At 39.2% G+C, this 15,871-nt stretch overlaps 1 protein-coding gene across 3 annotated transcripts in view; it reads left to right on the forward strand.

The window, feature by feature from the left end:
- Window positions 1-7,181: 7,181 nt before the first annotated feature.
- Window positions 7,182-15,871, forward strand: part of CRISPLD1 (cysteine rich secretory protein LCCL domain containing 1) — a 38,391-nt gene continuing 29,701 nt past the window's right edge. The window contains exons 1-2 of one of the 3 annotated variants that reach the window (XM_072924770.1): window positions 7,182-7,324; window positions 8,678-9,000. In XM_072924770.1, coding sequence (XP_072780871.1) covers window positions 8,743-9,000 — 258 coding nt within the window. In that variant the 5' untranslated portion in view covers window positions 7,182-7,324; window positions 8,678-8,742. Of the gene's footprint in view, window positions 7,325-7,540; window positions 7,768-8,677; window positions 9,001-15,871 lie in introns of those variants that run through there. The other 2 variants (XM_002199389.6, XM_030266344.4) reach the window with 2 other exon arrangements.

The raw sequence follows: 15,871 nt of genomic DNA on the forward strand, positions 1-15,871 counted from the left end.
TCATTTAGAATGAGTTGGTATTAAAAACTGAGGTGATATATAGGATGACATAAATTAATTCTTAATAAGTTGACCATAACGGTTGATACTGGTATAATTTAAAAAGACAGGGCATGAGTGCTTTATACAGAAGAAAAAAAAAGCATTACTAACAACCCATAATAGTAGAATTAGCATGCTTATTCATGCCAACAAAAAATCAGAATTAAATATTCTTACTGATTTTGCCCACATTGAAGCGACATGTGATTAAGACCAAGCAAGGCTTGAGACTTGCAAATCATACTGGTCTTTATTGCCTGATCTGATAATGAATATCTATACCTACAGAGATGTGCTGGATGTATGAGGTCTCTAGAAGGCTGCTGACAGACACTCACTAGGGTGGCATGGCTGGTGTGAGATGTTACAGGTGCTAATGCAGATGATTCTGTATTGGCATCTGAACATGCTTCTCCCATGAAGAGGCTCTGCTGGTGTCACTGTCAGCTTAGTTTGTTGTTCTCTTTCAGGCGCATGAAGTTTGACCTAAGCAGGTAGGCTGGCTCCACTTCCTATCCTCACCATGGCACACAGATTTTAAGAACCAGGATGATGCTGGAAGAAGATGAATCCAATACAGGAGCACAGACATGGCAGAGTCTCTCCTGGGGTAAAATGTGTTCTTTAGAGAAAGATTACTCCTAACTAGTCAAGACATTTGAAAACTTCTGATTATTCTGCAGGAAACTGTGGGTAAAGAAGAGCACCCCATGTAGAAACAGTTCTATAGGTCCTTTACCGTATGTGTTTGATTTAAAAACCAAACAAATGACACTTAGAGACATGTTCTAGTGGTGGACTTGGCAGTACAATGTTAACAGTTGGCTCGATGATCTTAAGGATCTTCCCCAACCAATGATTCCATGATTCTGTGAGTATGTACATAACAGGGACAAAACAAACCCAAGCATTTCTGTCAGCAGGAAATATTTATGCCTTGCACCATTTCTAGCTCTGGGGCAGGGCAGTGCCATTTCCTATACTTCTCATCACCTCACCCATGCATCTCTCCCAGCTTAATTATAAGAGCTCTGAACCTGCAGGGTTTGGAGCACTGATATCAGTTCAAGGTACATCACAGTGCTGGTCATTCCAGTGCTGTGTAAGTGCTGCTTTTGACAGAGATAGGATGATAGTGCTGCTGAAATCTCACAAATTCACATGAAGTTATAGTTTGTAACCATCTGCCTTACTGATATCGTGAAGGACAAAACACACAAAAAATAATAGGACATCAAGTGAGACACCAATGCATCTTCACCTTCCTTCCAAATAGCAAAATGCATAGTTCACATGCAGTCACACAGTAAAGATCAACCTGGAATGTGCTGGCAATATAATATTGCCTAAGATATTAGAATCTTAAGATGGTGGCTTCTAGATATCCACAGTATCTTCTTCACTGTCAGTGGGAACCTCTAGTTTGTTCAGTGGTTGAAGTAGTTCAGCACAGATGCCTGTATCATTTTTCCCACACAATAAAGATCACCAGCCATTTCTCCTCCAATATTCCCAACCACTTTCAACATGGAGTAGAGACGAGGCCCTGTGAGGTGTTACATCACCATGGATAACACATGGGAGGCTGATATTTGCAGGCTGTGTGTGCCATGGCTGTGCACAGTTTGAGCAGTACAGGTCATGCTGGAAGTGCTCCCAAAGAGGCTACATCTTCCTGGCAAGTTGCTCTTGCAGAACTGTTCACTGGGTTGAGCGATCAGTCTCTTCACATTTAATATAAAATATAAGAAAAATAATGACATCTGATATTAGGTTTGTTCCGAACTTATCCTGACAAAACTCCTTTCTTGAAGTACAAGTTTGTTTTGGGCAAAATGCTCCAGTCCTGTCTCTGCAGCAACACTGTGCACAAGAGCAACACTTAATTCAGTTAATTTTACAGGACAAATAGCTGGAGACAATAACCTCCAACATAGTTCTCAGTTGTATTCCAAATCAATCAGTGGCAAAGGGATTTAGAACAAAGTGTTTCTGCGCTTAAGGCTTGAATGTATTGAAGCTGTCTGGGTATATCTGTGTAGGCAGAAAAAACAACAGTCTCATAAGTACCCTATTCCCCCAAAACAAAAAAAAGCATATGGTTGTGAGCTTGAGAGTGAGCATAAATGTGAGACTACATCAATAAGAATATATATGGTACCATAAACCTGCCACGATTAGTTCTTTATTTCATGTAGATTAAATGTAAATATTGGTTTTCAGTGTGACTTCATTTTACCAGAAGTGCCCTCATCACTGGGTTACAGAAGTGTTACTACACATCCTTCTGGCTCAGAGTATACTTGATTATTTTGTGAAATAGAAGTGACAGAGAGAATGTTGTTCTGACTCACTCTAATGTACAGGCTGGGGAAATTAATCATGGGCAATAAGGCTCAAATTCTTTTAGAGAGGGGTGCAAATGCAAACCTACTCCTTCAGATGCTGGCTGATGATCTCTTGTGATACTGTGTATAGGAGAAGACAGTATGTATCTTTTATTTCATGAAAATCCATATTGAAATAATGATTCTATGTGCTAAAATCTAATATCTGGGACTATTTCAAAGGAGTCCAATTCTTCTTTATTTCAAGAGCTTTTTGTTTGATAAACAAAATACTTTTTGGTCTTGATGCACTTAAGAGGCAAGTGGAGTAAATTAATCAGTTATATAATAAACTACAGTTCAGAAATCAGAACAATTTCCTGAATTTTTCTTTTAAAATGTATCTTCAGAGTAATTTAAATAATGACATTTTTCTATTTAATAATATCCTGCCTTTCATTCACACCAGCTCCCCAGTGGCCTGCAGCTCTGACATTTCTCCATTGGTTAAAATCTTTATTGGATTTCATATCAGTTGAAGAATCTTAATTGATGATAACTTTTGTTCATTGTTGATCTTAGACAAAATCAAATTAAAAAAAGAAACAGTTCTTAGTCTCAATTAGAAGGAGAATAGAAGCTCCCCTTAGTAGAAATAATTGCTTCCAATCCCTGTAAATACACAAGAATGCCTTTTTCAAAGTGATACAATGATATAAAATAATAGTTCTGTCCTCATGCAATCATTGTATTAAAATTTTGAAATGAAATGTTTAAAACTAGTAACAAAAAAGTAAAATTTTAATTCCATCTATTCATAACAAGGATAAAATATTATGTTTAAATAATTGTTCTAGCAATCATAGCATGACTTTATTTCATAGATTTCATGTATCTTTATATATATTTATATCTATATTTATATTTGAATACTTACTTTTACAGATTTTTATTAATACTTTTCCAGTTATGTTTGTGAAATAGCTGGTGAGGATGGTGCAGAAAAATATTTCTGCCAATCTTGCTCTTTATCTTAGCAATGGATAGTACATAATACTAGATATGGCTACTTTTCCTGAAGGCAAGGAACTGTGATGTGCTACAAGGATCTGGTAAATGCAGTTCTTTTAAATATTGTTCTGAGAGACCAATGTGAACTCTGCTGATATACCACCAAAAGCAATGGATACAAAGTTTTCTCAATGATGCGACAATGTCTAAAGATGACCAACACTTGAATGAACATCATGTAGCAAAATCTTTACTAGGGAATGTACAGTAATACTGAAAGGAAAAGGTATGGAAGGTAAAGAGAAATGCATGGAAATGCTCCCTGGTAAATGCAATATGTCCAGGCACTTGTACAACTGCTGATAGATGGCACGGGAGCTTAATGAATCTTTTTATTCCGGTAAATCTAGTCAAAGGAAAGCTATTCTTTATTATTTTGTTGTGTTTGTTTTTTGTTTGGTTTTTTTTTTTTTGTGTGTGTGTGTGTTTTTTACCCTTGAGTTCTGTCTCTGAATTACCAATAAAGCTATGCTTCTCAAAGAGAAGTCAGTTCACAAAGACCTCAACAATGGATGTGCCCAAGATATCTGTGGTTGAAATAATCCATCTATCAAAAGGTTTTTGCAGCACAGGAATAATGTTGCACAGTATTGTAACCACACCCAGAAGAGCAGAGATACTGACACCCATCATATCTTCACTTCATTTGCTGTAGAAGACCTCCTCCCCAGAGTTCTTTTGCCTTTTTTTTTTTTTTAATCTGAGCAGAAAATTTAAAAAAAAAAAAAAAAACAAACACAAAAACCAACAAAACATTTTTGAACAATTTAGGCAAAAGCTTAAACCAAGGCTTTGAGCAGAGTTCATCCATTTTAGTCATCAACTTTCTCATGGATATATTTACCTTCTCTAGCTCTATGAATATTTAATTGTGGGAAAAAAAAAAAAAAACCAACAGATTAAACAAGAGTCACCAAAACCAAAATCAATTCAGACCACTCAGCAGCATGGCAGGCATATTAGATTTCAGCAAAGGAGCATTCAAGAACCTGCTCCACATTAGGAAGAGACTAAATCTGAAAACTGGTCTCACCATATAGACATCTCTCTTGAAATGTCTCCTGCTTGGCCATTTTCGTGTGAGTCTGAAACAATTGGCCACATTGCTAGTCCAGACTGGCAGATAGGGATTCTGATTTGGGAGTCAGTGGAGCTTATGTGTCTGACAGCAGGTTTGTGATATACACAGCAATGTACACTTCCAGGGGTTAAACTTCAGGAGTACAGCAGGTCTTTCTGGCAAAAAAATGTTCCAATAAGTATTAGTTGCCTTTTTAGACACCCTCAGGACCAGGTAACAACTAAGCACTGTTTCTGTGAGTCTAATTTTTCAGTAAAAAACAAGGTGTTTCCAAATTGCTGTAATGGATCAGACTTTTTCATGGCTATTTTAGTCAATACAGCGCTGTGATGTTATGACATCAAGCAGAAAATCACAAGGTGGATTAACTAAGGACACTTAACATCAACAAAAAAATGGCCTGAATTCAGATTCTTCCTTCTGTTTTAAATTAAATCCCAGCTTTTATAATTCAGCAGATTTGTTAAATACCCTTTACATGTATTACAGTCTTTCCTTGTCTTCCTTAATTGGTGGTGTCACTATTTCTTAGCCCAATTATCCCTATTTGCATACTCCACGTATTTTTTCTATTATGAAAGAAACTTGACGATGAAGTATCTTTCATTCATATCCTTGTTTATTTACAATGACTGCTGGAACTTACTGTCATCAAATGCAGAAAGATTCAGTCAGCAGAAGATTCTTTTTCCAGGATTTTCTTAGTGCCATATTGTCTGTGTTTGTGCAGCATGTACCTGGTGACTATTATAATTTCTTCAAGTGGGTTTTTGGTTGCAATTTTTGTTGTTGATGTTACAACTATTCAGAAAACAGTTGTTCAGTCCATCTATTTGAACATGCACTGTCTGCATGTGCCTTTGATAAGGGAGGATACTTAGTTTTAGTTTCAGGAGATGTAATGGTACTTAACGGTTTATTATAATAATTTTAAATTGTGCGTGGCAGTTATATATCCAGTGGCAAAGGTTTAAACCAATCCAGAAAAACAGAAAAAAAGGAGAAAAGGGCCTCTCCCATTCTCATTCAGAAAGGAGATCCAGCAATGTTTAATTATATTAATACACAAATATTAGTGGATGTGTCAAAATATTATTTGTCAAAATCATAGCACTTTTATGTGGCCACAAACCATACAGCCATAAATCAAACTCAAAGGGCACAGTCATGGTGTGCAAAGGGTTTATTCATTTGCTGAAAAATTAATTGATAACCAACAAAAAGAAAGAAAAAACAATTTCAATGAGGCCTATCTTTTTTTGCATTAGTATTTATTTTAATGAATCTGAAACTTGCATCATAAAACAATGTCTTCAATTTGACAAAGACCAAATATGATCAAGTGCTTTCAGGAAAAGTATGATGAATACTCAAAGTCAAAGACAGTAAGTGATATTCAATGTATATTCTCTTTGAAGCCCAGCAACTATCCAGTGCTGATGGAAAGGGGCAACTAGTGCAATTTCAAATTGATGTGAACCCCATAAATATCCTCACTGTTTTAACATTCAGTTTCTTATGTGCAAGAATTACTGGGTTTAATAATACTGCTATTCTGCTGCTTTATAATGAAATAACACTTGTGCCCATACACAGAATTAGAGACACTTTACTAGGTGATAATGTTAAGCTATGCTTTGATGGTACAGAATCTGTGTCTTGGCCTCCAGAGGCCTAAAGAGGATGGAAACAAGATTTAGCAATACAAAGGTGATGCGAGTGTTAAAAAAAAACCCCAGATGTGATATAAAGACTCCATCAAATGATTCTAATATTTTGTTTTCTTCCTGTTTCTTTAAACTCTTCTGCATGGCCAGTCTGTAAGTATGGCTCACTATTCTGTACCCGAAGTGACAAGTGATAAGTTATCCTGGTGCATAAACACTCAAAAAACTTGCACCTAGTCTGTGTATGCAGCTGCAGAATGGTGTTTTACCTCACACAGTTTTGTTATAAAAAAAGTTTAGTGCCCAATACTTGAGCACAGGAATCCAATTCCAGTATTGCAAAAAAAAAGTTATAAAGATCAACCAATATGGAGCATAAGCACTTCAGAATACCATAGTGCGTAAGTAAAAGAGTACCTACAGCATCCAGCACTTAGTTCCAAAGTCTTTAGGGAAATCATAACTAAAACTGAGAGAGTACAAGAAGCAGCAGTGTGTTACTTGCATGGCATTGTTTCTCTTGGGCTCATGAAATTTGGAAGCATTTATAGAGCTGGTCTAAAGCCAGCTGGATTCTGATGAATTTTAACCTCAGCCTCTCAGTTTCTGAAAATGAAAATATAGAAAACTTTTGGAAGCTGATACAGCAGTCCTGTGAAGACTGGAAGTTGGTCAATCCAGCCGTTAGCTCAATATAACAAATTATACTAAGTAAATGAAATGTCAACCCCATCAGCTCGCAAAAAAATTTCAGTCTAGAAGACTTCAATACAACAAAAAGTATGTATCTGATGCCTATTCTTGCTTGGCACAGAATGAGCGGTTACAAACTTTTAAATTCTACTTTGTGAAGAGAAGTCTCATGTGTCTGTATTGAATCCACAATAAAATTCCTGTCCCGATACCTCCAGGCATATTCACATGCTCAGGACTTTTGCGGAGCTCACAGCTTTTACTCTTTCCTGTGTCCCAGCAGGAGCAGGCCGGCTTAGCATCCTCTTGCCTGCTGCCAAGGATGGAGGCGGCTGGGGACGGGGCCCCCCTCGACTTTTCTTGGCGATAGCTTTTGCAGGACCGCGGCCAGCTTCTCTCGAGGCTGCGGTGCCAGCCAGCCCTCGCTGCTCGCCGGATTCCAGGTATCGCCCCGGGAGCTGTTGCGGTTCCGCCGCCCCCGGGTGCCGACGGCGGTGCCGGGCGAGGGTGCGGGGGCCGGGGCCAGGGGCGGGCGCGGTGCCCGGAGCGCGGAGCGCGGCCGTCCCGCCCCGCGGGATGCCGGGGAGGGGTGTCCGCCGCACGTCACCGCCGCCTGCGATAAATGCCCGGCGGGGCGGGAGCCGTGGGGAGAAGCGTGGAGCGACTCGGGGCGGTGGTGGCGACCCGGAGGCGGGCGGGGGAGGCTGCGGCGGCGGCTCCGCTGCTGGACACGTCCGCGCCGCCGCGCCGCTCGCAGCGCTGCTCCGCCACAGCCAGCGGGGCGAGGCCGTGCCCGCGGCCCCCGGCCCGGCGCGGGCGTGGCGAGAGGAGGCGGGCGGCGGAGCGAAGCTGGCTGCGGGGAGAGCGGGCAGCCGCCGCCGGAGGGGTAAGGGCACTGGCGGGGCCAGCATCCTCCCCGCAGCATCCTCCCCGCGGCCGCGGGAGGACGGGCGGCGGCGGCAGGCCCGGCGGTCGGGTCGGCTGCCGCACGGAGAGCGGGGCCGGGCGCGGGCGGCGGCGCTGGGGAGCGCTCGGCTCGCTCTGCCCGTGCGCCTCTTTGTGTTTCCCTCCCACGGGCTGGGTCCGGGTGGCGGGATTCCCGCGTGCTCTCCCAGGGTGAGGAGCCACCTCGGCTTTCCTGCCTGAAGCACTCAGTCGTGTAGTAGCCGTTGTTGGAATATGGCATTCTTGGGAGCGGTGCTACTCTTTCTGAGAGTTTTCAGTGCTTTCCTTTGCTTAGTGACTAGAAAAACGCCGTCTCCCCTGTTTTCGTGTCCGTTGAACACATTTAGCTTCATTAGGGTTTTGGAAATCGTGGAAATCGTAAAACAAAAGCTGTAATCAAGGTCATATTTTGAAATGCACTAAGAGGGCATACTTTGTATCAAGTTAATTGTGGATTTCAGTTTACACTTTGGCAATGACTGGAAGCCTTTAACCTTCTTTTGTTAAGTTTCAGTACTGGGAGATCTTATCTACAGTCTAATCTTCATTGATGTCTGGCTCCTTTTAAGTAGATATGAAAAGCATGCTTTTTGCATGCAGGCGCTGAAATGTGCTTGTCAATGTAATATATAAACCCACTTGAACAAACTGAAGTTCATAAGGCTGAAGATAAGCTATCTTCCCAAATCAACAGTGTGCACTTTTAGAGTAAAAAATGCAGCATCCTGCTTTCTCCCCCTAGAACAACAGTTACAAAATCTGTATGAACTAGATATTTTGTTGCTTAATAAGTCCATACAGGCCAGTCCTTCAGTTTACAAATTACATTACTCTCTCTTATGCATTTACAGACAGCAAACCTGGAAGAGAGACTTTGTCTTGGAGTTAACTCCTGAGCATTTTGAGATCATTCATCATGAAGTATGTAGTACAGGAATGGCTCAGAGTAACTACCTTGCTATTCATAGCTCAAGCAGTTTCTGCAATGGTTCTTCCCAATGCCACGCTCTTAGAGGAACTTTTGGAAAAGTACATGGATGAAGATGGTGAGTGGTGGATCGCCAAGCAGAGAGGGAAAAGGGCTATCACAGACAGTGATATGCAAAGTATCTTGGATCTTCATAATAAATTACGGGGTCAGGTGTATCCACCAGCTTCCAATATGGAATATATGGTAAGGAAAAACGGATAGTGACATGCAGAAAAAAATGTTCTTAGAATAGTTGCTATCACTTTATAAAACAGCATACTTTCAGTCTTAGCTTGCTTGTTTTCTTATTTAAAGAACTTGTGACTTGTTTGTCTTTTTTTTTTTTTGTACAGGTATGAACTGTGAGATAAAAATGCCTGTTTGTGGAACAAGTGTCATGCTCTACTTACATTAATGTGTTTAATCTTGTATAGCTCTCCTAAATTTAAATGACTTCTTCAGTTTTAGGGGCCAGTTTCCAAAATTGTAGTACTCAATAAAGGTGATTGTAATTGTGGCCTAAAAAGTTACCATCTGAGAAGAGTACTGAACTATGAAATTTCAAGATAGCATGTATGTTTTCTTTCCCATGCTTCCAGGATGGAATTTCTGAGCAAAATGAAGGTTTTACAACAAGAAAGTCTACTATTTAAGTTGGCACATGTTACTGGAGTGCTGTATATTTCTGTGTTCAAATTAATAATGTAATTCCTGTTTATTATTTTTCATTAAGATGCCTCTATATTTAGATTATTATTAGTGGCATTAAGTCACATGTTTCTGAACTTTGTTTTTATGCCATAGTTCAAGGCTAATTCTGTCTCTTCTTGCTAAGTAGATGAAATCAGGACATTAGAGCTTTTAAGAAGTCTAGAGGTTTGACAAAAATGGGCAACTTTTCTTTTTCCTGCACTTTTTTCCTGTGTCCGCATGGTATATTGTTGGCTTATCTTTCTCTGGTTCATGCAACAGAGAAAGAGTTTTGGTGTAGGTTGAGTCGTTTATATCAAACATTGTACAGGTTTCTTGACACTTTCCATGACAGAGGTTTATATTAACACATTTCCAGATCAAAATATCTTTCCTAGACTGGAGTGATGTCTTTCAGGTTGGACATCTGTTTGAACTGAGCATATAGGTTCCTGGAGAAACCATGCTTGCTTAAACCATCAGTACAACTATAGGATGGTTTGGGTTGGAGGGGACTTTTAAAGGTTCTCTAGTCCATCCCTCATTAAAGGCAGTTTAACTTAAGTTTACCTATGTGAGTGTTATTGTATTAGACTAAGAGCCATCAGAGAATTAGTTCATGGAATCACAGGATGTATTGCCACATATCATCTCCAAAAAATGATAATACCTGAAACGCCTTTAACCTGCTCTGTCACAATTGTCTGCACATATTTGTAAATTTTGTTTCCTGTTGTGACTTCTTCACACTTTGCTACAACAGAGGTTAACATTTTGTTCCCAGTCACTCAGGTTTACTTTCTTCTGGAAAGCTCAAGAACAAGCTATTAAGCTTTTTTGTAAAAGAATAATTGGGACAACTGTTGCTTTCCCTTGTTAAAATACTGCAAGCCTTTTTCGTGGGCTTCTGTGAAAATGTAGGTGATTTATAGTTATGCGCTTTTTTCCATTCCTAATGCCATACTACATTTGCCTGTCTTATATATCTTGGAAAGGAGAATTTGGATATGCTCACACAAGTAAGGTTTTTTGACAGCTTTATTCAAAGATTCCTCCAGCACTGCACACACTTGGGCTTCGACTCTGTGTTAGGTCTACATCTGGAACAATTTTTTTTTGGTTTTGTTGTTTTTTCTGTGCTTTCCAATGATGCCTGAGCCAGAGAGTACAAGTAGCATGGAAAAGCAATTACCCAATTTTAACATCAAGGATGTTACTCAGAACAAGGCAGCAGCTTTCAAGAGGGTGGGATTCAATGTTGGTGTAATATCCAAAAGAATGAGGGATTAGGATAGGCAAAGGTTTGAGATCTGTGAAGGCAAAGAGTCTGTGTAAAGTGTGTGGGCAGAGGGATAGATACTGTGGAGGGATAGGGACCCATGAGAAGGGTGTGGAGAGAGCCTGAGTGATCCAGAAGGTGTTGAGAAATCATTGTGGTGGAGAGAAAGAGCATTTGAGAAATATATATGGTTAAGCTAAGACTTGTGACTGTGATTTGGATCAGAAGTTTATGGAAGGAGGTGAAGAGCACAGACCTTTGCTAAGAGGCTATTTGGAAAATCTAAACCTGTTAGTAAGTGGGGAGGAAGAGTGTATTTGGAGGAAGCAGGTGGGAGTCGGTGTTGGGAATGGAGAGAGGAGGATTTAGAAGACAGTGGGAACCACATGCTGCTTGAACAGAACAAGGAAAGGACAGAACTGCTGATTGTTTGCACCTTTATTTTTATGGTACTCAGAGATTTTCCTTTCAGTGCTTAACAAAGATAATTATTAGTGCTCCAGAAAAGGGAAACCATCCATCTAAATGCTTGCCTGATGTTTCGTGAGATAGATGAGTGCAGCTGAAATATTTTTGTCTACTTTTGATTTATTAATATAGACAAACAGGATTTATTAATATAGGCAAACAGATCTCCTGCTATTGGCACAGTCATGTCCCTGTAAACTGCCCTTTGTATCAGTATATCCTCATGAATAGAGCTAGTTCTGCTTGGGGGAGTGAAGTTTTATGTCTCACTGAACCTGAATGGAGATGAGCAAGGTCCAGGTGCCTCCCTGATAAACCTGTATCTCTATAAATCTGTGATATAGTTGACAGGTTTATGATGTCTAAGAGTGCTTGGAGCTGGGAGAAGTATGTGGGGGCTGCATGCTTTCACTGCACTGTTGGGTTACCTAAGATGTTCCAGACTAAAAAGCAGCTCTGGCTGAAGTGCCTCTGTCCTGCTCCTGCCAATGGAACACTCCTGAGTTGATGATGAGAACTGATTCAAGTACTTAAAGAATCAGATTTTATTTTTAAAAAATGTAATTTATTTTTTTTTTTCATTCTGAGTCATGACACTACCTCCCTGTGTGGCAGAATCAGATGAGTACCAGTGCTGATAAAAGAGCATTGGAATACATACTAAGGAATGGGTGGGATGGAGAACCACATGGTGTAGGAGTATTGGTTTTATAATTCACTTAGAGTCCAGGCTTACCTTTGAGAGAAGGTCTGCAGCGTAAGATCTGGTTCTATTAAAAACAAACAAAAATCCCAGAAAAAACAAACAAACAAAACCAAAACAAACAAACAAACAAACAAAACCAAACCCAAAAACCCCAAGGAAAATGAAAAAGTTGCATTACTGAGCTGTACATCTTTCCATGTGCTTTGAAAAAGCAAACATTACTGGGCTGTCATAGTTCAGAGACCTAAAGTTACAGTGCAGTAAGATTCACAGTAGCAAGGTCTAATGAACAAAGTGTTCTCATGGCTCTCTGGCTGAACTTACCGGATGAAAAGTTCATCTTCCCAAGTACTGTGTCTCTGGTGGTGAGCAGTAATGGATTCCTAAGATAAGAGGATAAGAATAAAGCATGTGAAAAGAGAAACTTCTGCAATGAAGCACCCAGCTTCCAGCAAACAGCAGCTTAGGGACTTCCTCAGTCTGCTGTTGTACTTTATGCATCAGATGGAATATTCTCACATGGAATTTTCTTTATGAATCTGAAAGCTTCTGAGTCCACTTATATTGTTTGAATCTACGGCATCAATTTGCAGAGCTCTATAAATTTAATTATGCAGTGGGTGAAAAAGTATATTTGTTTTCCTTTAAACTTGGCCTTCTCTTTGATTCCTTGTTTTTCTTTATTGTGAGAAATAATTAGTTCCTCAGTGATCACAAGGCTTTCAGCTGAAGAATTCTAATTCCTTCACTTGAAAACTGTTTTGTCTGAAAAGCTGTTCCATTTTGCTACGGTTCCTCTATTTTCCTTTTAATGTAAAGGGGACAAACCAAACTGTGGATAGTTATGGCATACTGCAAATTGTTATAGTTGTATTTATATTCTTCTCTCCCCAATAGTTTCTAACATTCTTTTACTTTTTGACCTAGTGTCCTACAGCTGACATGTTTCATAGGGTTATTCACAATGACTTCAACATCTTTCTAATGTGCTATGAGGTCATTTACTACACTACTGTGTATATATAGCTGGCTTTTATGTCCAGCAATGTTCTTATTACTTTGTATTCATTCGCTTTGAATGCTATAAATAATTTTGTCTTCCAATCACGTAGCATTAAGGAGTGTCCTGTCTTTATCTTTTATTTTTTCCTATCTTGTTTTTACCTATCTTAAATACTGAATACTCTATTACATTCTCTTTTCTTGGGCTATTGTGGAGAAGGTGTGCTCCAGAGACCATGGACACATCTTGCAAGGAATCTGAAAAATGATTTTGTATTCTTAACTCCCTTTGCTGTCATTTATCACTTCTTCCTTTACCTTATGATAGCTTAATTTTATTTGTTTGTTAATTTTTAAGTAACTTAGGAACACTGTGGAAAACTTAACTGTGCTTAACCCTTTTACACATGTTGACACCTTCAAGGTGCAATATATGTGCGAGTAATTGTCTATGTATTTCATATTTTTTTAACTTACCCTATAAAATCAGGCCAGTGGAAGTTGGATTTTAGTCTGTGGTTTCTCAGGATCTTCTAGAAGCTTTTAAAAACATTATCGACCATGTGCTGGTTTTTGTTAATGTGGTAACAAGAGAGATCGTGTACTGCACAGCAATTAGAAGTTTAATGAGCAAGTTCTTCCAGGTTTTTGAAGGATATTGTTTGGTCCCGGCAATTTGTTGCTGTCAGTATTTTCAGTTTTGGATTTTGTTTCTTAAGGCTGATTTGGATCCTCCACCTCACCTTCTCTTTCTTTTTCTGTATGGAAGAATTGTGGTGTGAGAATGTACATAAGCTCCTCTGTAGGGAACAGTATTGCAAAAATTCATTAAACTCCTCTGCAGTGGCCTTATATGACCTTATGACTACATGTTAGATCATTCTTTCCTAGACCTCCTCCTTCAAAGCTGAGAGAATTTTTGGGTTGTTGACATTATGATTTAAATAGAAAAAGAAAATTCTTTTTTTGAGGTTATGATGAACAGTGTGTTATAAAGATGCATGGCAAATGCATGTTGCATATTTTTTTATCTGGATTGCTTCTTTTTAAAGAAGGATGGAAGGAACATTTTCTTTTTGTTACGTACGTGAATTTACCAGCACTGGAAAGAGAGGAGAGAGGAATGAGGTTTCCCTGCTCCCCTTCTAAAGCACCTGAACCGAGCTTAGAGCACTGTGTCATGCTTTCAGCATGTCCCCCCGGGCTGTTGCCACCAGTGTGGCCTTCACACCATGTGTGCACTTGGGGTACATCCACAGGAAGAGACATACTGGGAGCTGTGGCCAAGAGCTGCTGGCACCGTTCAGTCTGACCAGAGCAGGGGGGCTGCGGCTCTGCTGCTCTGCAGCTGCTCAGGTGTCCTTGCCTGGTCCTCTGCTGGGCTGGAGCTGCCTGTGCCTGCCCAGCCTCTCTTGCCAAAGGCCTATCCTGTAAGGAAAAAATGGGAACCATCATGATTTGTCATATACTTGTCAATGTGGTTTGTTGTGGATTCATGAGACGTAGTCCTCTTATTCAGTTAGAAAGGGTTTGCTGCATCTTAATCAAATCTTACTAAATTTTAAAGGCTTAATAAAAGTTAAAAAACTTCCTGAACTCCTAATATTTTTATTTTTTTTTCTGGAAGCATTAGTTGTGTATCATGAACTGAAATTGGAAAAACTTGTCCCCCAGTAACTTCATTGGTAACCTTGCACCTTAGTAAATCTGAGTATATTAATGAAAATTGATTTCCTTCATGATTATTGCAGTCAAGACTATAAAAATAGTCATTATTTTTTGGATAGTGGAAGTTGTTAATTCCTCTATATTCCTAACAGTTGTAGCTTGCAAAATAAAATCATTCATCAGGAATAATATTCACAAAAGTAATTTTGGTTAATGAATTTATATTCACTCTATTTTAAACCATTCTTTCAGTATTCATTCCTGGACTTCATACATATTTTCCCAAACAAAGAAGTCAAATGATTAATGTGAGATCCTCATGCCATGCATGCACCTTTGCTGTACTTAAGAGTATTCAGGTTTCAGCTTGATAGATAGCAGAGCATTTCAGCCTGGTATTTCTTGGCCCCGAGCCATGCACTGCATTTTGTAATTACTGTAATTGGAGACACCAGTGTCTTATAGGGCAAGGAAGTCTTTGCTTACTTTGCTGTCTCTGGTCTTTTGACCAGATCCTGCCAATAAATACCAGGGATGTCATTGCAAAGCCCATAACTTGCTTCTTTAAAAGTTTAACTTCAGAAGACTTTTGAGGAAACTACAACGTTCTAGAGGTGCTTTTTAAACAGTTCAGATTAGAATATTTATTTGTGTATAGCTGTACATATTTTGTGTATAGCTGTGTGCTTCTTCAGGAAAATTCTGGATGTTTATCTGGCAGCAGTGTTGCGCCCGTATTTTGTTCACTAAGGGGAAAAAAAGAAATATTTTTTCTTATTTTGGTATAATACTGCTGAAGTTATTAATTTGAAAACCTTGCTAGTGATGTGTTGAAAGAGCTAATACTATATAATTCCTTTCCAAACCATGACTAATTCATAACTTCTATGAAGGGCCTTATATTTTGGGAAGCTCGAAGATTTGCCTCTCCATTTCAGTAGCTTCAGGAAGACTTTAAAAGAAAAAAATTTTAAAATATTGCTTATTTAGATTTTTAAAATTTTCCTGTAGGCAATCTTCTGTTATAATTAAATAGAAACCATTGGACTTTGGACTATATCAACCCACTAGTGGATAGAGCTCTTGAGTGATCGTAAAAGATTTTTCATAGCATCGTAGTGACTGAATAGCGATCAAAATAAATTTTATTGCTATTTTGTGATGTATTTAGGTTCTACAATCAGTTTAAATCAGGGAGTAGCAGCTCCTCTCTGTGTGTATCTCTAAGTTCCCAGATGAAGTTTTTTTATTTTTTGCAGTAT

The sequence above is a fragment of the Taeniopygia guttata genome, chromosome 2 (assembly GCF_048771995.1).
Source record: "Taeniopygia guttata chromosome 2, bTaeGut7.mat, whole genome shotgun sequence".
In the NCBI taxonomy this organism is placed as follows: Eukaryota; Metazoa; Chordata; class Aves; order Passeriformes; family Estrildidae; genus Taeniopygia; species Taeniopygia guttata.